Source organism: Melospiza melodia, chromosome 16, assembly GCF_035770615.1.
Source record: "Melospiza melodia melodia isolate bMelMel2 chromosome 16, bMelMel2.pri, whole genome shotgun sequence".
Lineage (NCBI taxonomy): Eukaryota > Metazoa > Chordata > Aves > Passeriformes > Passerellidae > Melospiza > Melospiza melodia.
The window spans coordinates 18,967,308-18,988,995 of NC_086209.1; the positions used below are offsets into that span (position 1 = coordinate 18,967,308).

At 41.3% G+C, this 21,688-nt stretch overlaps 1 protein-coding gene across 4 annotated transcripts in view; it reads left to right on the forward strand.

The window, feature by feature from the left end:
- The window catches only part of DIAPH2 (diaphanous related formin 2), a 166,994-nt gene that overhangs the window by 38,979 nt on the left and 106,327 nt on the right, over positions 1-21,688 (forward strand). For all 4 annotated transcript variants that reach the window (XM_063170841.1, XM_063170842.1, XM_063170843.1 and 1 more), the window contains 3 exons: positions 1,177-1,291; positions 19,215-19,316; positions 20,708-20,802. In XM_063170841.1, coding sequence (XP_063026911.1) covers positions 1,177-1,291; positions 19,215-19,316; positions 20,708-20,802 — 312 coding nt within the window. The remainder of the gene's footprint in view (positions 1-1,176; positions 1,292-19,214; positions 19,317-20,707; positions 20,803-21,688) is intronic.

The window sequence follows — 21,688 nt, forward strand, 5'->3', positions numbered from 1 at the left end:
TTACTTTTTCTGTAATTCTGATAAAATAATTGCCTAAAAAGAGAAATGATAACTTTTCTCCATCATGGGAGGAGGAATTAAATGTCTTGTGGAGAGAGGATGGATCAGGATGCTCTGCAGGAGTTTTGGAACTGTGGGACATAGACTGCTGTCCTGTAAGCACAGAGAAAAGCAAGCTTTTATTGTATAACACATATTGGTAATTGCAGCCAATTTCGTTGTGATCAGTTCCATTGGGGAGTTTGTAGGAATAATTTCTGAAGTGTCTGTGTGAACACTGGCTGTGACAATGGCAAGGAACTGCAGATGGACGCTTTGCTAAAGTGCTCTGGGAACAGTGCCAGAGATCCCCTGCCTGCTGAGAAAGTGCAAAGTCTGTTTGATCATCACTTTTAAGGAGCCATCATTTGAGGAATAAAATTCTTACTGTTTAATTTAGTCCCTTTTGCTGTAACTGTCTTCCCCATTAGTGTTGGATTAAGGTAGTTTTTTAAAATGTCTTCCCTGGAGCTGCTGGTAAAGCAGGGCTGGAAGGTGGAGGACCAGGATGTTGCAGGGAAATTGGAGTGAAGCTGACAAATGCAGCATTGCTGAATTCCCTGCATATCATCTTGAAGTTAAATAGCCCTTGGAAATTATTTTCATTTAAAGAAATTTATAAACAATAATTAATAATGTGCTCAAAGCTGTTAGAGGAGCATATTTTGAAAACAGAACAGCAGTTCTGAGTCATACATGAAGAGTCAAGTTGTCATTCAGCTTCTGTATTGCAGAGCATTTTCCTCCTTTGGTGCAGCCCAGAGAGCTCAGCCTCAGTCTCTGCCAGGTCCCCATGGCCACTTCATTTCCTGATAAATTGTTCCACACAGTTCTCAGGTAGCAGCAAAAAGAGTTTGGGAACTCTCTGGAAAGTCATCAAGAGAGAGCTAGAACAGTTTCAGAGCCAGCTGCTGTTATTAGTTCTGTTTGGAGAACTTGCTGAGTGGGAGAAGTGCAATAAAGCCATTTGTGGGCAGCTCAGCTCACCGTGCTTGTGCAGGAGCAGCAGGGATGGAACATTCCAGAACGGGGCTGAGCTTCCTCAGCCCAGTTCTCACGGAGGTTCTGTAGCACTTGTTTTACCTTGGCTGTTGGAAACATTCCTGATTGACCGTGGAGATGCTGTTTTCCTTGCAGATTGAGCCTCAAGAAATAGGAGAAAACAGCTTTTGGGTAAAAGCTGAAGAAGATAAATTTGAGGACCCAGAGCTGTTTGCAAAATTGGCACTTACCTTTGGAACCCAAATGAAAGGTACATTCTTACTTTGCTCTTTATTGTGCTTTTATTAAGTTTAAAACTGTGTAATGGCAGTTTCTTTTATGCTTTGTGCAATACCATGGAATCCATTTGATGGTTTTATAGCAGGAAGATGATTTAAAACATATATTAAGCATAACAGTCTATTACAAGAATTGCTCCCCCTTCACTTTACAGCATGAGGGGAGGAACCTTTTTTGCAATAATACCTTTTAAAAGTGCACTGTATGTTGCAGACAGATGTGAGTTTTCTTTTAATGGAATTATAATTAAATTTAAAATTCGGATCCTAAAATCATGTTTATTTGCATTATTAGTCCTAGCTGAGAATTTCTGGAATAAGAACAGCAGTTTTTGCTAAGCCAGTGTTAAAAAAGATTAATTCAGGATGGGCTCTCAGAGGACTGTAATGAACTATTTCTTGAGTAGATTCCTTGAATTATTTTTGAATATGGTTTTTTTCTGTGTCCTTTTGAAACCTCTTCAAAGAGTTGGTCATGGCTGTGTTTTTCATAAGATAGTTTCATATTCCTTTCAGTAGTCAGTGAATTTAAACCATTAGAATTCTCTTTTTCCAGCACACCTTGGAAGCACTTTCTGGTTCAAATGTTCGGCTATTCCATGCAGTAATTCAAAAGCATCATTTGCAGTAATTTGTCCTTTTTTCTATGCCCGAGTTGGATTGACTCTTGGTTCCTAGCACTGCAGGGAGGGTAAAATGCTGTGGAGCTGGTCACTTGCTTTGGTGTGGCAGGAAGGAATGCCCAGCAGCAGATGACAGCATGGCATGAGCCCCTCCTAAATGAAAAGGACAAGCTTCTGCCTTGAGCTCAATTCTTGCACCAGAAATCTGAAGAAATGTTTCAGAATTCCTGAAAAGCTTCTTCGTTAAAAATGCTGAAAAAACCCTCTTGAAATGTTGACATAGCTGACAGTTTGCAGTGAGAAGAAATTCTTGTTGACATAGTTGCACTGTTGTAAAACAGGGAACAGCAGCAGCTCCTCCAATAGCTTGGTGTGCTGATAGCCTTGCAGATATTTCCCCTTGTTTTGTTCTCAGTTAATGGCTGTAGAAAACAAGATGCCATAGCAAAGGATGCACATTAAAAATGCTGCTGCACAGTACTCAGGATGTGAAAATCGTACTTGGCTGACTCCCGCAGAAAGGAGGAGTTGTCTGTCTGATTTCAAGGTTTTTTTAAACTTGAGAACCTGCTGGAAGTCAAAAAGACTCTTGGAGCATTTGGTTGCAGCACAGATCCAAAGAATTGCATGCCAGAAGCAACTTTTCCTGCAGCTGCCATCTGCAAAGGGAAATATGGATTGATGTTCACTGTTCTTCCTCCCCTTTGTCCTTAAGCAGCTCCATGATGTCCCAAATGCTGAATTCAGGCATCATCTGGGATCAGATTTCCCTCTTGCTTTATTCCATTTCATGAGTACATTACAGGAGAGTGATAAAAAGCCAAATAGAAATGCATGTGATATTCTCCCAGGAGCACAGTCAGCATGTAAAACAAACAAAGGGATGAGTGGAAGCAAACTGACAATTGCCAAAAGCAGTTTGGATGACTTAGTGTTTACTGTTTTGTGTTCTGTGGAATTTTGGAATGCCACTGGGAATGGTAACTGAAGTAAAAGCAATGATAGTGTGCACATTTATTAAAACTTTGATTCCTTGTAAGTTGTAGCACTGAAATTCGATTAAACCTCTGAATGCTATTCATGATTCTTTGCTACAATGAGAAAGACACGATGAATTTTTCTCATGTAACATAGTTTTGGTTTAAGGTACTCCAGAAATGACTCAATGTTGCTGTCACTGAGCTGCCAGCTGCTGTTTGAGTGCTGTCTGCTTTAGGGAAGTGCAGCCAGAGCTGAGGGGCTGTGGTACTTCTGGGGAGAAATACTGTTGTGAAGTTGAACAATAACTTTTGCATGTTATATTATTAATGCAATGTAGTTATACATCTCAGGAAACCTGGGCTACTGCCTTTTGATGGAGCTGGGGCCGTGTATGATTTAATTCTGTAGAATGTCCTAAAACCCCCAACAACTATAATTAACAGTTTAAAATACTGGTGTTCTTGTCAAGAACCAAATGATCTTTGAAATAATTTAAGCAGGTCATTTTATGGCAAACACTCTTTTACCAAACTTTGCCTTTATCCCTGGTATGAAATTTTCTCTCTGGCCACCAGCAGAAGGGAGGGCAGCAGCAGCACTGCCTTGTCTTCAGTGCTTGCTGGAATATGATGTCAAAAAGCTCCTGTTTGGTTCATGGGATGTTAAATCCCATAGAATTGAATGTGGAGTGTCTCCTAACAGGGCAGGTCAGGGCTGCAGTTTGTGATTTGCAGCCAGGTTGTGACACACCCCATCCTCAGGGCTGGGCCTGCTGCTCTCCCAATCATTCCTCACTGTTTGATTGATGGTCTAATTGCAAAACACTGCAAAGCAAGTTAATGCCTTCTCCCTAAAGGATCATGTTAATTTCTGCCTCTTGTAATTTAGGTTGTGTATTTTGCCAGTCAAGAATGATAGTAGTGCTCTGAAGAAATTAATTATGTGTACAGTAGGTCTGTAAAGGTAGTAATTAGTACATAATAGTCTGTAACTACTGGGATTGTTCCAATGCAGAATTCATTATCCATCCAGCTTGCCTCAAGGGAAAACTTCTCCATCAGGGTTCTGTTGCTTTACAATTAGACTTTTAAAATACGATTCAACAATCATTTTCATATGTTTTCAAAACTGAAGTGAGGTCTTAATAGCTCAGTGGTATTTTCCACATTATGGGAATTTGTGTGGGAAGGGACAGGAGAAAAGACAAACTTCCATGTAAGCTGTAATTGAGCAAAACATGAACAAAATGTTCAAGTTTTAATTTTATATGAATAATGTATAGAATATGTATATAAATAATGTGTATAATGTGTATATAATGTATATAAAGAGTATATGGTAGGTCAGTGCACCATTCAACTTGAAGGAAATTCTTTGCATTGGTTTGCTTTTGGGACTTATAAATACAAGGAACAGCAATTAGTACTTTTAGAAAATGGCTTTGAATTTGCTGTGCTGAGAAGCCCAGATCTAATTCATCAGAGAACTTCAACATTTGAGGCTTTCAGTGGATCCAGATTTCCTGTGAGGCAGCTGCATCTGTAGGTGTGAGGCAGCAGGACTCAGCTGATGCAGAAATCTCTGTTTTGTGTGGCTGTGTTGCACTAGCTCAGCTTCCTGCGCTGCTTTGGCAACAGAAAAAGGAAGAGAAACCTCTGAACTGCCCAGGAATTTGCTTCAGGACTGCAGACTGCAGGTGGCTCCCTTGGTCTGCTGATGGCTCAGCTGAGTTTGTTTGGTTTCCTTCCTCTCTTGCAGCGGGGTGGGATTCAAGCAGAGCAGGATCAGCTCTGCACTGCAGGGTCACCCAGGGCTCTGGGCAGCACAATTTCATTTCCTTGCCTTGCACACCTAGGTCATCAGTCCTCATATCTGTTTCGCACAGAAGTGCAGCAGATTGGTTTGTTTTCATCTCTGGATGTGTTTGAAATTGTTGTTTTTCAGCAACAGAATAAATTCAAGTACCATAAAGGAGGAGTGAGTTATTAGTTTACTATTTTTCACTTTCCTTTTCTTCTCCACTGGATTTATTCAGCAGATAAACTCTCAAACTCAAGGGTGAAAAAGCTTTACATGGTTTAAACAAACTGCTGCCTGAAAATATTACCATCTAGCATAGATTTATGTGTATATATCTCTGTATTTTTATATATTTTATGTACTTTTTTGAATTTTTAGATGATCTTAGAGTTATTTTAGAGTCCAAGTCTTATTTCCAGAGCATCAGGACCCATTTAATTCATCATGGGACAAAAGGACTGATATGAGTATAGTGTTGAGAAGGGTCTAAAAGAAAGCAAAAGTTTCAATTAGGAGATAAAGGTTGTAAATATTATTTCTTAATATTTTATTTCAAATAGTATTTTAATGCACTCACCTTTCAATAGTTTAATTTCTATGTCAAAGGTAGTTTGTAATATGGAATCTTAAGAAAACATAATTTATTTTAAAAAAATTCTATGTAAAATATATGTTCTGTTGGTGTGACCTCCTGACTGTAGTTGTTCTCATCCTGTAACAGTGAATGAAGAATATCCCAGATAAACCAATAAAATCTATCTAGACTTTTTCAGAAGTTAGGCTCAGTGTCAGTTGTGCTATTTTGTTTATTGTCTTCTTTTCCTCTAAGATTTTATTTATGTGACCATTTCAGAATGTTCGTGCTTTAGGGTTGGACAGGGCAGGAGTTTGACTGCAGGTTTGTGTGGCACACTTTGATTGTGTCTCTCAGGACTCTGCTTTTAAAACTTTGTGGTAAATCCCTAAGGGGGAAAAATCAAGAGGGATGGGTCAGATGGGTGCAATTTTCCTCTCTCCAGTTTGCTGTTCCTGGAGCCTGCTTTCTCTGCATCTGCAGGAAAGTTAGTTTTTTCAGAGAATTGTTGTTCTGAAAGAGGGTTCTGAGAGAGAAGTCTGGGCATTGTCTTAATCAGCATTACAGCAAGAACTGCAATAATTGCACCTCCAGAAAATCAAATCCAAACAGCATGTGTGAATTAAATTGTATTCAGATGAGGAGACAGGTGGGAAATAGTTTGAGGTCTGGGCTATTTGAAGGCTGCTATCATTATTCATGGATTGCTTGGAGGTACAGCATAATGTATTCCGCAGAACTGCTGCAGAAATGGAGTTCATTCCAGAATCAGCATTCTGTCTGTTCTGAATCCAGGTCAGATGCTCTGAAGTGGAGGCCATTCCTTCAGTTTTACTTTAATTGGCAGTGCTTAACCCTTTTGGAGCATCACTGGGGCAGGTGAGAGCTCCCTGCTGGAGATGTGAGGAGCAGGGATCTGAAATGAGGAATCCTGCTGGCTCCTGAGTGACTGGAGGAGTTGGGCAGGTACAAACTGATTATCCCCTGCCTGCTCAGTGCCATGTGCCAAGCTGGCATTGGAGGGGCTCTGCTGTGTGTGTGCCTCTGCAAGGCCATCCTTTGCTTCAACCATCTCTGGCACTGAAAAACTTCTCAAAAATATTAGTAATAGCCCCTGCTGCTCAGATTTTCTGCAAGTTTCAATTAGTAATTTTGTCAGAAAACTTCAGCAGAAGAATTTAAGGAGAATTTAAATAGAATTGGAATGGGGACAGACATGTATTGTCTAAAAAAACCTCTTCTATGTATTTATAACAATGTTGTGACTGAGTTGTCTTAGTAATGTGTTATATTTTAGGTGGTTGCTTGCAGAGTTCTTGTATTAATTTGTTATACCTCAACTCTCAGAATATGAAAATGAAAATCTTGAAGAGGAAAGATGGAACAGCAGTTTGACTGTAAAGGAAAGCCAAGGGAAGGTGAAATTTCAAGGGCATTGGGGTTTTCCTACAAAGGAAATTGGCCCAGTGGGTTTTTCCCAACCTTGAAGGTGTTGGAGGTTCCCATCAGGGAAGTGTGAGGATCACTGCTGGTGACACACAGCCAGATGTTCATCGCCCACACGTTCCAGCAGTCTGGAACTGGAGCCCACTGTGTGATCACCCTGGTACAGGTTGGTCCCTTCTGCACCTCCTCCATGCTCGTTTTTCTCAGGAGCTGCAGCTCTGTGTGTGTGAGCTTGCTGCAGTCCAGCAGGGGAAGGAAGGCAGCTCTGCATTGCCAGTGTCTGATGGAGGCTCAGTGATGCAGTGCTCAAATAAAACCCAGCACTTTTAATGAGGAGCTGAGGACAGAGATACATCTACTGGCGCTGCAGAGACAGGGATTGTGTACAAAGACTAATTAGCATGAAATATGAATACATTCATGAAGCACTCTTGATCTATAATGCTCTTACAGAGAGTATTTTTTTCCTATGAATTCGATGAAAAAGAAATTCAGAAGTTGAATTGAAAAAAGAATCTGTGTTGAACTGTAAAAAGAAATGGGGTTTGTTTGTTTTTAAGCAAATAGAAATCTATATTCCTGGAATAAAACCTCTTCTGTATGAATAAATAAAGAGATTAGACTGAGAAGAATGCTTTCTCTAATGTCAAAACAGAAAGAATAACCTGCAAAAGATGCTCCTCTTCAAGTATACAACTGATTTTTCATGGGAAGTTAGGTTAGATATCCTAAAAATCTATTTAATGTGAATGTAGTTACTCCCAACAAGGAGTGTTCAAGGCCAGGTTGGATGGAGCTCTGAGCAGCAATAGTGGAAGGTGTCCCTGCCCATGGCAGGGCTTGGAACAAGATGATCTTTAAGGTCCCTTCCACCCCAAACCATTCAGGGATGATGTGATTAAATCATCCCATGGGTTTGACAGCAATCCTTTGTTCAGTGAGCTGTTGGGATTATCCACTGTGGCAGTTTTCCTCAGGTGTGGCTTCTCTTTCACATGCAGGAATTGATTCCTGTAGATGCACATGAAATGCAGTGATGATGAGGTGGAGGTCAGTTCTGGCACTGTGCAGAATGGTTTTAGAACCATCCCTTTTGCCTTCTGATGTGCTTGCAGCTGTAGATCCATTTTCTGGCAGCTCCCTCAGTGTTGGTGAAGGGAACTCCAGCTGAGTGTTCAGTGCAGGTTCTTCAGCTGAACATGGCTGGGGATTTGTGACCCAAGTGAAGGAGGGAAGAATAAAAAGTCCATAGGAAAGGCTGGAGAGCAGACCAGCTCCTTAGCAGGACAGTTGGTGCTGACTATTAAATAGGTTCTGCACCAATATTTCACTGTGCTGAACACTTCCAGCAGAGTTCTAGGAATAACAATGTATTTGCTTAAATAAATAAAACCCCACTGTAAACAAAGCCATGGTTATAAGCAAAATTGATGGTCTTGTGAAATAGTTCTTTCAAGGCTGCATTAAAGAGCTGCCCCCTGCATCTTTCAGCAGAACCACAGTTAGCACATCCTGCACTTCCTCCTAAATCTACTTTCTATCAAAAGAAATAGAATGTGGGTTTTTTTTTTTCCTGCAGAAGCATAAACTGACAAAATGTGTCTGATTCATGGCCTGGTTCCACTTGCTCACTGTGCTGACCTGCAGTGATTCTGTGTTTGTAGAAAAATGATGCCCTCTCCATGGATTTTATGTTTTATGTGCAAAACTGTTTTTTCCTTTCTTATTGCTGACCAAAAAGCTCAAAAAAAATGTCATCTGCTCTTGACATGGAACATTTCTCTGAGTGATAGTTGCTTCACCTGTAATGCTGTTCCAGGCTGCTTTGGACAGAATAGCTGCTATTGCAAGAATTTCTGCCATTTATAGTAGAGCAAGGATACTTCTGTTACCTGCAGGAATAAAGGTTCTTTGGAGAAGGAGACATTCAAAAGCTATCTGAAGGATTAAAAGTTAACAATCATGCTATTAAGTTTCTGAATTCATTGAGAAATTGAAAATACTAGGTACATAGGCATTAGTACAGATAATAACAAAAGTATCAGCTTTTGGAATTACTTATTAATCATCTCAAATGGGTGTAAAGCTATAATTAAAACTCTCAATATTGTGTCTTCTGCAATGTGAGAAACTGAAATGTCTCTGAAACTTCCTCTCAGGTGCTTTATTCTTTCCTGTGACGTGGGAATGTCATTATTGTAGAATACCACTACTGAATCATTTCCCACTGTGAAAAGGCCGTGGCTTAAAGGCTTTCTAAAAGCAGAAGGCCACGTGGTAAAAGTCAGTGTGGAATTCTCATCAAGCTGCATTTTCTGAATGGGAGTACCTGTGGAGTGAATGTCGAGGTGTTCTTTGGCTTTCTTTTTTGTTATTTAATTGAAGATTTGGATCATTAGCACAGAGACTCTTAATGAGTCACTGTAGCCGGATTTGGCTTGTGCTGGTGGTATAAAGGTAAGCAGAGCTCAGGTGCTGAATTCAGGCTGTCCAGTGGATCCTGCCTGTGCTGAGGTGAGCAGTGGAGCCTGGTGTTGTGCTGAAGGTGAGAGACTGGGAGCTGTGTGCTCTGCACTATTTTTAGTGTGCTACAATGCAAGCAGCTTAATTTAGTACCTGTGTGTCCCCTGGGACTAATGCTGTGATGTGGCAGTAATTTATCTTGTGTGTCCTGCAGGCAGATAAACATTGCCTGAGTGTTCACAACACTGTGGGTGCCTGGGCCCCGAGAAAGCTTTTCCAAGGTAAATCCAAGGTGGTGGCAACACACACATATCCAAGGCAAGGCTGACCTCAGGCTGGTTGTGCTCTGCTTTTCATCTTCAGCAGGTGACTGAGAGCAGCTGCTCAGTCCTAAGAGTAAATACATGTTAATATCTATTAAATGGCTGCTGCTGCATGTACACAGAATGGATTAAACAGAGATCCTTCTCTGCTGCCAGCAGTTGATGTTTTTTCCAAGCCAGAGGTCACATCTTTACACCTGGTAAAGTCTTTACTGTGTTTTGTCTTTAGTGAACTCAGGATCTTTGAGCATTTATAACCTGTGGCATTACATTTCTCTGTATTTCAGACAGATGTGGTGTTTTGCAGGGTTTTAACCCTGCTGCTTCTGGTCATCCTGGTTTGCTGGTCTCCTTTTTCTCTCCTTGAACATCTCATTAATAGCTAATTTATACTTATTTCCCTGTGTTTTCAGAGACTGTCCAAATAGTGCATGATCCACAGAAGGCACAGTAAAACACCCCTCTGGCCATCACCCAGAAATGATCAGTGGGTTCACCCCCTTTACAGAGAGGCTCTCAGATGTGCCTGTCACCAAGCACCTGGCTGTTTGTGTTCCAGAGTGACACTGGAATGCCAGAAACACTGCAGTGTGCCAGGGTATGGAGCTGTTGGGGTGGCATTGGTCAGAGTGATGGGGACAGTTGGGAGTGCCTTCCCTGGGCAGTGTGGGGCCTGAATGAGAGATGTGGGGCTCCAGGGGCTCCCAGAATGCACTTTATTGTGTCCAAAGAGTTACAGCAGTCCAGGGTCATGGCTGACAGAGCTGTGCCCACAGCTGTCAGCTCCAGCTGCAGGCAGGCCTGGAGACCCTTTGGTTTTGGTTATATTGCATTTTATACTTTTCTTTTGGTTACAATGCATTATAGACTTTTCTTTGCTGAGCATCTTAATACAAAAGAACCAATAGATACCTTAGCTATTACCTATAGCCCATCATAACTACTGTAGTTACCATATTCATGTCACTGTTCTCCAATCACTAAAAGTCAGTACATTACAGTTTAAGCTATAAGGTGTTTTTCAGTTTTCTTGCAGTGGAAAATTCTGAGACTTTTTTCCTACTTGCAACATCAGCACTCTTGTTTGCCTGTGCTCTCTTTTTACTTGGTAAAAGCTTCTTGTTTGGGGTGGGGTTATCCTTTGCTCTAAGCCATAAAACCCCTTCTCACTCACACACCCTTTGCCTCCTTGGTTATCCAGTGAGACTGGCTCAGCAATTCTTTCCTTCTGTATCAAAACTTGCTTCCATTTCTGCTCCTCCTTCAGATTCTACATTCAGAGACCTTGCTGCCAGGCACTCACATCTGTGGGACTCTTGTCAAACTTTGATCCTTCCCAGCCAGCCCTGCCCTGCCCTGTGCTGTGTGCTCAGAGCCCTGGCACAGTCCTGGCACGGGGCTGGTGCTGAGCCCTGCTGGGCACAGCCTCCTCACACCCACTGCCTTTGTTTGATACTGCCCTCACAGCGCCTCAGTTTTCAGTGTTTGTTTGTGGAGGACTGATTTCCCAACATTTTATCCTTATTTCTATTGATCAGCTATCAAAGCTCTGCTTACCAGTCAACCTCATGGGGTGCTGACTTTTACTGCTGAAATTAATGGAGTCTATTAAGGCAGATCATTTGCCAATTATTTTTAATATGATCCTTTTACTCTGTGAAGTTCTGCTTTGGCCCTGAGGCCTATGAAAGCTGCTTTTTGAGTTCTGCAGGTTCAATATAACAATAAAAACCAGCTAATCTTATTTATTTATTTACTTTAAATGGGCGAGAAACATAAACATAAAATCAAATTCTTGTGTACTAAATCAGTGGAAATTTAACATTGTGTATTTGATTGTAGGGCAGAGTGTATAACCAGGGTGGGCTACATTACACTAAAAAGTCAAGCATTTTGGAATTCAATATGTTTATGTATTTTGCATGCATGTTTATTTAAAACCTTGTTGATAGAGCAATGCTTTAAAAAGGAAGAGAATACTAAAATGTCTGTTTGAACATGAGTATTTTACTTGGTGTTTCAATATTTAGTCAGGATTGTTAAATGTCAGATACCACAGTGATAGAAGAAATCAATTTATCACTTCATTTTTATTAAAGTTTTAGTGTTTTCCATTAAACACCAATATCTAATTAACTTGACTGTATAAAGGGATTTTTGGATATTGGGATTTTGGCTTCATAATTTGGCAAGTTCCTTTGGAAAATGTGATTCCCATAAGTATGTTTGTTTGTGAAGGTGAGTTTTTATGGACATCATCAAGGGGAACAGTGGGTGAACTAATAATTTAAGAGATATCTGGTTATTAGACTTCTCATAGTAATAAAAGAAAATGAATTTGCTAGAATCTTGGTAAAATATGACAGCAGTTTAATGACTTTTTTCCTGAGTCTTGATACTTTTTTTTTTTTACTTTTGAAAATTGTATGGATAAAAAAACTCATCAGAATCTGGGAAATAATTACAGCTGTCCTGTCTCAGCTTGGTGGTGATGGTGGCCTGATGTCAGAGGAAAAAATACAACTGGGCCATGTGGCTGTTGAAATTAGAAATGCTATTATGGGCAGCAATTTATTGACGTGGCAAACATCTCCTCTCCCCCATGAGAAAACTTGTGTGAGAGCTCTGAAATGCAGGGATGGCTCTGCTGGGTCAGGCCCTGGGGCTGTGCAGAGCTCAGGATCTGCCAGCCCAGGGGCAAAGGGACAAACGGGGGGCACAGAACTCCTTCATTCCAATATTCATGGCCAAATGGGAGAGAAGTCATGGAAAAGGCCCCTGGGTTTTATTCCAGCTTCTTACAGCACATCTCCCACACTAAATGGGCCCCACGGAGGATATTTCCAGTTTAATCCTTGTTTGCCTGCTGTTGTTTGATTTCTAATGTTCATCTGTGTTGCTGTGGCCATTTGTGTGTTGTGAATTGTTAATATTTGCTTTTAATGTCTCACAGCAAAAGCAGCATCTTCCACTGGCAGAGCCAGGTGTGGACTCAGGTGTGGGACTGGGATCAGGTGTGAGTGTGTTTGGAATCAGGTGTGGGTAAATTTGGGATTGGAATCAGCCATGGGTGTGTTTGGGATTGCAATCAGGTGTGGGGGTGTTTGGGATTTTCTGTGTGTGCTTTGAGAGTTGTTGTTTTGGTTGTTTTGTCTTTTTTTGGATTTTTTTGTGGCCCAGGCACCCCCTGATGCTGTTGATAGAAAGCTGAAAGCCATCCCAATGCAGAGTGGGTAATTAAGTTCACTTTAACTGTACAACTTTGCTGCACAAGTTGTTGCTAGAGATTGACAATTAGACTGTTTACAATCATTTTAGGGCAATTTTAACAGAGCAAGGAATATTTCATGTGAAATTAATAGTAGTCATTAAATGTGGTGGTCGAATAAAGTAGCAATCAATTATACAAACAATTAATAAGAGTACAGATCCCCTGTTACTTTTTTGTTTTGCAAAACTAATTTGTAAAACTAAGTTATGATCTTTTTTATTCTTCCACAGAGCATAATTTGTTGGGTCGATGCCACTTCCTTCAGCTTGATTACATTAATTAGGCAAAAAGCATACAAGATTGCAAGAGGTTCCATGTTTTTTTCCTCCCTGTTAGTTTTATTTTTTATCTTGAGAGCTCAGTGTAAGATTTGCTTTTAGATCAATTGCTTGCTTTGTAATAGTCCTTTTTTTATTGCTGTACCAGGTATTGAGCTCTTCTGATTGCAGAAAGGACAGAGTGACAGCAGGAGTGCTTAATTAATTTTGCTTCAGGAATTGGTAACTGAGTGATTTTAGGTGAACTGAAAAATGCCAGGTGGCATTGGGAATAAACATGAGATCCCACAGCTGCTGCCTGAATTGACAGGAGGCGTGGCTGACATCTGCTGATGCTCTTGCGTTTCTCTCTGGATATTTGGGGAAAATGTTTGCTGCTTGTCAAAGTTGGAGCCTGAACGAGAGAGTGAAGCTGGGAATGAGTTTGGATGCCAAAGCACCTCAGTGCCAGTCCCTGCAGTTCATGGGTCGTGTCCTGCAGGGTCCAGGAGAGCGTGTGGCCTCTGCCAGAGCCTCTCCTCATCATCCTCTGCATTTCTGTGTCACTGCGTGCAGGGCTGGCAGGGAGCTGCTCCCTGGGCACTGCCCTGCTGGCCGTGCCCTGAGCCCTCCTCTTGCTGCCCCAGGGCTCTGCTCCTGCAGGGGACAAGGGGCAGGAGCTTGGGGTTAAACCAGGGAGCTTTGGATTGCACCTCAGGAAAAACATCTTCACAGGAAGGGTTGTCAAGCATCATTAACACAAGCTGCCCGGGGAAATGGCATCCTGGAGGTGTTCAAAGGCACCAGGACATGGCATCCTGGGGGTGTTCAAAACCACCTGGATGTGGCACTCGAGCACGTGGTGCTGAACGTGGTGGTGCTGCTTGGACTTCAGGGTCTTAGAGGCCTTTTCCAGCCCGAGTCAGTCCATTTGATGATCAGCAGGTTGTTTGTGCAGTTTGGCTTGAGCACACAAACTTGTCAGAGTTCATTGTGCTCCTGCAGCCAGAGCCTGGGCACGGTTCCCCTGCTCTCCCAGATGTTCCCCTGCTCTCCCAGATGTTCCCCTGCTCTCCCAGATGTTCCCCTGCTCTTGCAGCTGGCTGGAGGAGGGTCAGGCTGTGCCCCAGCTGAGCTCCCTGTCCCATTCCCTGGGTCATTCCAGCTGGGGATGCTGTGGGCACATTTGTGTTGCTGAGGGAAAAAAAACAGCAGCAAATTTGAGACTTATTTGTGTTTGACTTCCCTCCTTCTCCCCCTTTACCTGAGTGTATTTCCATTTCTGAGTGCCTCCAGGACTAGCACAGAAATGGGAGACTGTCAGTAGCATTCCAAGATGATCCATTTAGCCAGACTCTGAGAAGTTTTATTGTGTTGCAACAGAATTTGTTGCACTTTGTGCTACAAATTGCTTTCTAATCTTTTGGTGGCGTTCCTAGCTCTTTATTTCATTTTTCTATCATGTCATACCACATCAGGAGTTAATTTTTTTTTTGGGAGGAGGATAAATTCATTGTAATTATTACTTTCAGCTGCTCAAGTCTTCTCTTGTGTGCTTAGTTCATGTCCCTTGCAGCTGTATGGACACTGAATTTTTTTCTCCTACACTCCTGTAGTAGCCATAGCTCTTGTCTCAGGTAGAGACAATAACAAAGCAGTGAATTTCTTTGGTGTGTTTACTTCTGCTGCCAAATACTGGTAAATGCAATTGGGAAGCCACTTGCCAGATGGAAATAAGATGAAATTGCTCGTTCATTTCCCATGACAATATAAAGATGTTTTTGTTCACTGTGTCAACAGACTTGGCAGAAATTGGAGACTTATGGTCAGGTTAAGGTAGGCTGAAGTTCACCTGAATATCTGCTTTCTCCATGCTGTAGTTCAATGTACTCCTTTTTAGCTCCTTTTAATTTTCATCCTCATCGTATTCATGACTGACAGTTTTTGCTGTTAATTCTTTATTAAAATTATTCATTGATAATTTAAAGAAAGAAGGGAATTTCATATGAACTGGACATTTCAGCTCATAATAAAATGCTTTAACAGCTTCAATATCATTAAATAAAATCATATATATTTCAAAAAATTAGTCATGGCCACTTCAAATGCTATTCAGTAGCTAAATTAATGAACAGGTGTAAAATGATAATTTTCGAGAATAATGTATGCTTCCTTTTTTTTTTCCTACAGAAGTACAAAAGTACTGATGGTAGGATTTTTTCCTAATTAAGTCTCCAAAGTATTTCAACCTGTTTATGTATGTTCTTTGCCATGATTATCATTAGCCCTGCTCAATGTGTTTCAAGCTTACATAAGGTTTTGTTAAGGTTTCTATGCCCTGGCTGGGCTTGCAGGGTTTCAGGCAGGGCACTTGCAGTGGGATTAGAGGAGTTCCCAGCTGAAGGCACAGCTGGAGCTGCCCATGCTCTGGGAAATGTCAGATCAACAGCAAACAATGCCTTGCAGCTTCTTGCATCAGCTTTTTCCCTCCAACACTGATAAACAAATGTATTATTGCTAAATAATTAGAACTCTAAATTAGGAAAAAGTGAGTTCTGCAGTGCTGGTGTTTCCATCTGTTTGCTGGTCTCCAGAAGGAATCTGTGGGTGCTAAAGGGCTGGGCTCTGCTCTGGCTTTGTCATGGTCCTGTCCTTCCCTGTGTGCAGGGACAGAATGTAAGGAAATAAAGACAGTGCAGAAGGGACCCTCACACCTGAGGAGTGCAGCTGTGCTAATCACCAAAGATTGGGAACAGGTCACAGCTGTGTCCAATAAGGAGAAGAGTGCCACAAAAGAGTGGGGTAGCTGGGTGAGGAGAGGGTTGGGGTTTGGTGGCTGTGCTGGGAAGGGAGATGGAGTTTGTTGGCTGTACAATGAAGGGAGATGGAGTTTGTTGGCTGTGCCATGAAGGGAGATGGAGTTTGTTGGCTGTACAATGAAGGGAGGTGGAGTTTGTTGGCTGTACAATGAAGAAGAAGGAGTCAGTGCTGTGAGGAGATGCCCATGAGAAATCACTGAGGAAGGTATGGGAGCTTTGCAATGAGATGACAACATCCCTGTCCTTCTTCTCCCTGTCTGAGGTTAGGTATAAAGGAAAGCCCTCCCAAAGCCTTGTACAGCTCTAATGGTGTGAGTAATTGTGCATGAGCAGCTCAGCACTCCCCAGGACACACTCACTGCTCCAGACCTGTTCTTTCAGAGTTCTATTGCTTCATCACCAGAGCTCAGAGTGAAGAACATTCCCTTCTGCTGCATGTTTGGTTTTAAACCCTGGCCATTCCTGCCATGGAAACCTGGCTATGGCAGCACCAGCTCTTGTGGTGTCTGTGGGACTTGCTTTGGAAAGAAGCTGATTTTGAATGAGGATGTGAGCCAGCACCATTATCAAAGTGCTGTAATGAACAACCACAGCCCTCAACTCCACGGTCTCTATGAAGTAATACAGCTGCTTCAGCTTCCACATTGATTTTTCATCTTGCTTTTCTGAGCTGGCCTGTGCTGGCTGCTGTAAAATCCTTCTTTCATCTCTCCCTTTGGTTCTGTGGCATCACACCAAGAAGTGTCTTATCTTTGAACAGGCACTTGTGAAAGGAGAGCCTGACGAGGGCTGGCAGGTTGGTCAGCACTGGTGTGCACTGAGTTCTGGAAAGTATCAAGTCTCTTTTTAATAGAGTTAATTATTTTTCCAAATTCCATAATCCGTGGTTGTGTGACAGTTGAATCACTGCTGAGGTGGATTGTGTGAGCAGAGCTCTCTGATGCTCCATGTCATCTCAAGCGTGACTGAAATGGTGGTGGAGAGATTGATTCTAGGAGGTGTCTCATGTAGAAATTTTAGTTGTGTCTCTTTCTGCCTGTGAATTTGGGCTTGCTAAGATTGGTGTTGATGCTGTACTGTGGCCTTAGTGCAGTCACAAAAGCATCTGGTTCTAGTGTTTCTCTGTTTTTTGTGAATTGGCATGAACTTTGAAAGATACAACTTTTTTGAAAGAACATTTCTTCTGGCCTTTTTCGAGTAGAAAAATTTTACTTTAACCTTAGACATCTGATGTTTGTTAAATGGATGCTCTATAAGCAGTGGTGTTGCAGCCCTTCAGGCCTGAGTAGCCCTGGTTTGCTGTCAATGTGTGATGTGCTGTGGTTTAAATGCAGTTCCTGATTTACAACCAGCAGAGTGCACCTGCACACAGGTGATAAGGGAAACTCCTTCTGTGACCTGTACAGGCAGAGTTGCTGTTGTGAATTCTGCCTCAGCTCACCCTCTGTGTGTCTGTTTATCAAATATTATGTGTTTAAACCCAAAACCACTTTTCCTTTTTTGCTGCTGGAGCAGCTGAATAACTTTAATACCTGTTCTGCATTGGGCTGGTGTGGCACTTCTGCCCTTGAACTCTTGCTCATGGGGTGTTTGTCACTTGCTCTTTCTGAGAATTGTGTGAGAATTGAGAATTTCTTTTCTTGTGTGAATTACCACTGTAGGAAGAAAGTTTCCTTTCTGTGAGGTGATATTTGGTAACAAAAACATTTATTACTCTTGTTCTGCAGTCTGCAAGCCAAGGAGCAGGGTGTGTGTTTCATGCAGGTTTGACTTTGGTGCTCCCAGCTCCTGAGACAGTCTGGGACCTGTTTGTGGAGTTCAGACCTTTAAAGACTCAATCCTTGGAGATCTGGAGAGTTTGACTCTTGAACAGATGAGATCTGCAGTAGGACACTCCACAAGCCCAGGCCTTCTCTCTGCTGTGATAGAACAAAACTTGTAATGAAGTTTGTTGGCTGCCCATGGGACAGCTCATTTTTAACTCTTGGTTGGTTTTTTGTTTGTGTTGTTGAGCACCTGGTCTCATTGCCTTGTTTAATTGAGAACAATTAGTGCTGAGGGTCTGATTACTCGCTGAAGTGTCACTTTAGGGTTTTGGAAGGAGCTCATTGCAGCTGGGGGACGCTGGGCTTGTCTGGGATGGGGGCTCAGGGCTTGGTTGTTGAATCATCTTTTTGTTCATTTTTCTCTGATTTAGGCCCTTTGGAGGTAGCTGGGGCTGAGGGCACTGCCTGGGACTGGCTCAGACGGTGCTGGCACAAACATGGCCAAGATAAACTGATTATTCAGGGCTATAAACCCAGCAGAATTCCTTTGTGCCGGATGTTTTCCTGCTGGAAATGGGTGTGAGGAGACAAATACCTGGTTTCTACATTCTTTTCTTTTTTTATTAAAAAGATTGAAACAGGTTTTATGTTATTCTTCACACTAAAAATTAACGTTTTTTTCCTTAGGAAATACCTGTAATTAAACCCAGAATGGCTCATTACAGTGCAACAAAAAATAGTGCTCAGAGAACAAAACTGTATTCAGTCTGCTCGAAACTTCATCTTAATTTGACTTTCCAGTTTTTCAGTTACTTTTGAATGACTTAAAATATTCATTAAGTTCAATTAATGTTAAGCACATTAAGATTCTATTCCTTCAGTGCCAAATATGTTATGTGATATTTAAAAGGAAATAAATCCTTGTTAATGGGTTTACTTAATGTTTAAGAAAATTCTGCAAAAATTGACTGTTTTAAATTATGCAAAAAATCAGCTTATATTTGAGGTACTCCAATGCCACATTTCTTTCCTTATAATTTAAAGTGCTGAATATAAAGACTGGTGAATCTTGCTAATTTAAAAGGAATCACTCTAAAATACACGTTGTTTTCTAAGTTTTGCTCTTCACCACTGACAACATAATGAAAACATACCTTTGTTCACTGTGATAAATATCAAATTATTTATGTTGTTGGTTATGGATGAAGAACTTACAAATGTTATTAATGTTTCAATAGAGGGCACTCATGTGCTTCAAGGTAACAAATCCCTGTATTTTTAAAAATGCTTGCAATGAATTGGAGCTGAACTGAAATTCCACGGGGTTAAAATACATAAATATTATTTGCTCGGGAAAATTGTTCATTGTCGTATTTTTATTTCTTGCTCCTTTCCATTTTGGACATTTGCTTTGTTTGTTTGGATATTTTACAGCGGGTGGAGGCAGTGCAGTCACTTTGCCTTGAACTGATTGTGAAAGATGTATTATTATGGCTTGCTAATGGACTTGCTGTTAGCTAAGATGGAACTGTTGTAATAATGAATAGAATTTAATAAATACCTTCTTTCCAGCCAAAAAGCCTGTAGAAGAATCAGAGGAAAAGAAAGCGGCTCAGTCAAAGAAGAAGATCAAAGAATTAAGAGTTTTGGATGGAAAATCTGCACAAAACTTATGTAAGTGATGTCAAGGGCATCAGGTCAATGTCTAAGCAGCATCTACACTTCAGTGTTCATAAATTCTTCTTTCTTTTTGCATGTGCAATTGTTTTGTCTAAAAACTGCTAATTTGAACATGACTCTTAAATTCTGTGGTGTTTAAATACACATTCTGAATTCTCTGCATAACTTGGGAAAAATGAAAAAAGGTAATATGGAAAAATGATTTAATTCGTTCCTGGGGTTCTTGTCAGTTAATTCTCTCAATTAACTGACAAAATTAACTGCTCAGGACTGGAAGTGCAATTAAATGATCACTAATTTGGGCAGAGCATGGTGTGGGTGGGGTTTAGGGGCCATTCCAGATTGTTCCTTTGGTCAGAGCAATGCAGAAATGGAAGTTCAAGGCAAGGTGGATTACCAGATTACCAAATTACCAAATAGGCTACAGAGGTGCAGGTACTACTGCTGCAGATGGGAGCAAAACCAGCCCACTTCTGTGCTCCTTAATTATGCAGGGAAATCAATCATTGACAGTAGTGGTGTCCTTTGTCTGAATCAGAAACACCACAAATGTCACTGGTCCGACTGTGCCCATGGCAATAAGTGTATAAACCCAAATGTGGGCATTGTTTAGTACCACATCCATGAGCAGAAAGTGAGCTATGATAGAAGAGCTCACAATTGATGGAAAACTTCAAATTTTAAAAGCTTGGATGCAGGATAATCAGCCACACTAGTCATGCTGAATATAAAGCATTTTTTCACAATGTTATGCTGATCCATCTGTTAAGAATTCTTTGTAGTTTACTGAATGGGGCTCTCTTGAGATTTTATAACATTCTGAGATCAAATTGCTTTGAGAGCTCCATCTTTGAAGGGTTTGAATTGTGTGTCTCCTGTAAAAGTTCAGCTACCCTAAAAGTGGTAGAGCTAGGGCGTTTTTCTTACTTTGCCCAGCTCTTCGTTACCACTTTGATGTGAAATCTTTTCTAGAATATCACATAAATATCATTGACCCAATTGTACAGCTATTCATACATGGTTATGGAACCAATAATAATAATAATAGCTAAAGATATCTGTTTTTGGCTAAGTAGTTCTGCTTAGAGTAGGAATGCAGATGTCATTCATAAAGATAAAACTTTAATGGAAAGTTACATTGCTAGGGAGAAGCTGAGGCTGATTTCAAAGTTAAAATTGTTGTTATAGTTTCATTTCTTAGAAAGGGAATTCATTATAAGTCAAAGTGCAACAGTGTGCCTACCTAGCATTTGTTTATATGCGAGACTTAACTGTGGAACAATTTAGATGGAGATGTGACTTTTTGAGTTGCTAGCAATAGTTTGCCTTTGTATATCAATCTTTCTTGACCTTTTTGATTCTGATGATGTGTTACTGAATTTCAGCAATATTTTTGGGTTCCTTCCGTTTGCCTTACGAAGAAATAAAAAATATCATTTTAGAGGTGGATGAGGAGAAGCTGAGTGAATCCCTGATCCAGGTATGTGAAAATGCCTCTGCTTTTGGTTGTAGCTCATTTTCCACATGAACATGGCAGGCAGGAGTAAGAATTCAAGATGAAGACAGGGCATCAGCTGCAGGGTATCACTTGTGTTTCCTGTCCCATTGATTTCATTCTGCTTCTGATTATGGTCCCATGTACACTAAAACTGCTTTTCAAAGACCCTGTTAACAAAAGAATTCCTTGGGATTTCCCCTCCCCAGAGGAAATCTTTGACAATTCTAGTGTCTCAGCTTGGAAGGGAAGCTGAAGATGATTCAGGCTGGTGCATAATGAAGTTTCAGGAGGTTTCTTGTGGGAACAGCTCTGCCTGTCTCTGGTGAGAGATGAAACTCCCTGAACCTTTCAGGACCCTGCTGCAGCTCCAAACCCATCTGTAAATCTGCTCTCAGGCTGCTTCAGTCTCATTCTGAGCCCCAAATCTCTCAGCTGGAGGGTGGAAAGGATGGAATTCAATTTCTGCACATCCCTTTCTGATTCTCTCCCTCCAGGAGGAGAGCAGGAGTGCCCGTGGCCCCTCGTGCTCTCTGAGCAGCATGAAACCTTAAAACCCAAAAAATCACCAAGATTTAGCACCCAGCAATGCTGCTGTGGCTTTATTTAACATCATCCACAGATTCCTGCTCCCTCACTGGGCCTGGATTTATCCTTTCATCCTTCCCCGTCTCCTGTTTGCACCTTTGCCCCATTCCCCCAAGGTTTTCTAAATTAATTTCTTCTTCCTTTCTTAGACCTGCAGAATGGTTATTCTGGGAACTCTGGTCTAAACTGAGTTGGCTCAGTATTTGAAAATAGGTGCAAAGCCCTAATTTTATCGAGGACTTGGTTTATTGATCAGAGATGGCAGATCAGATGATGAGGAAAC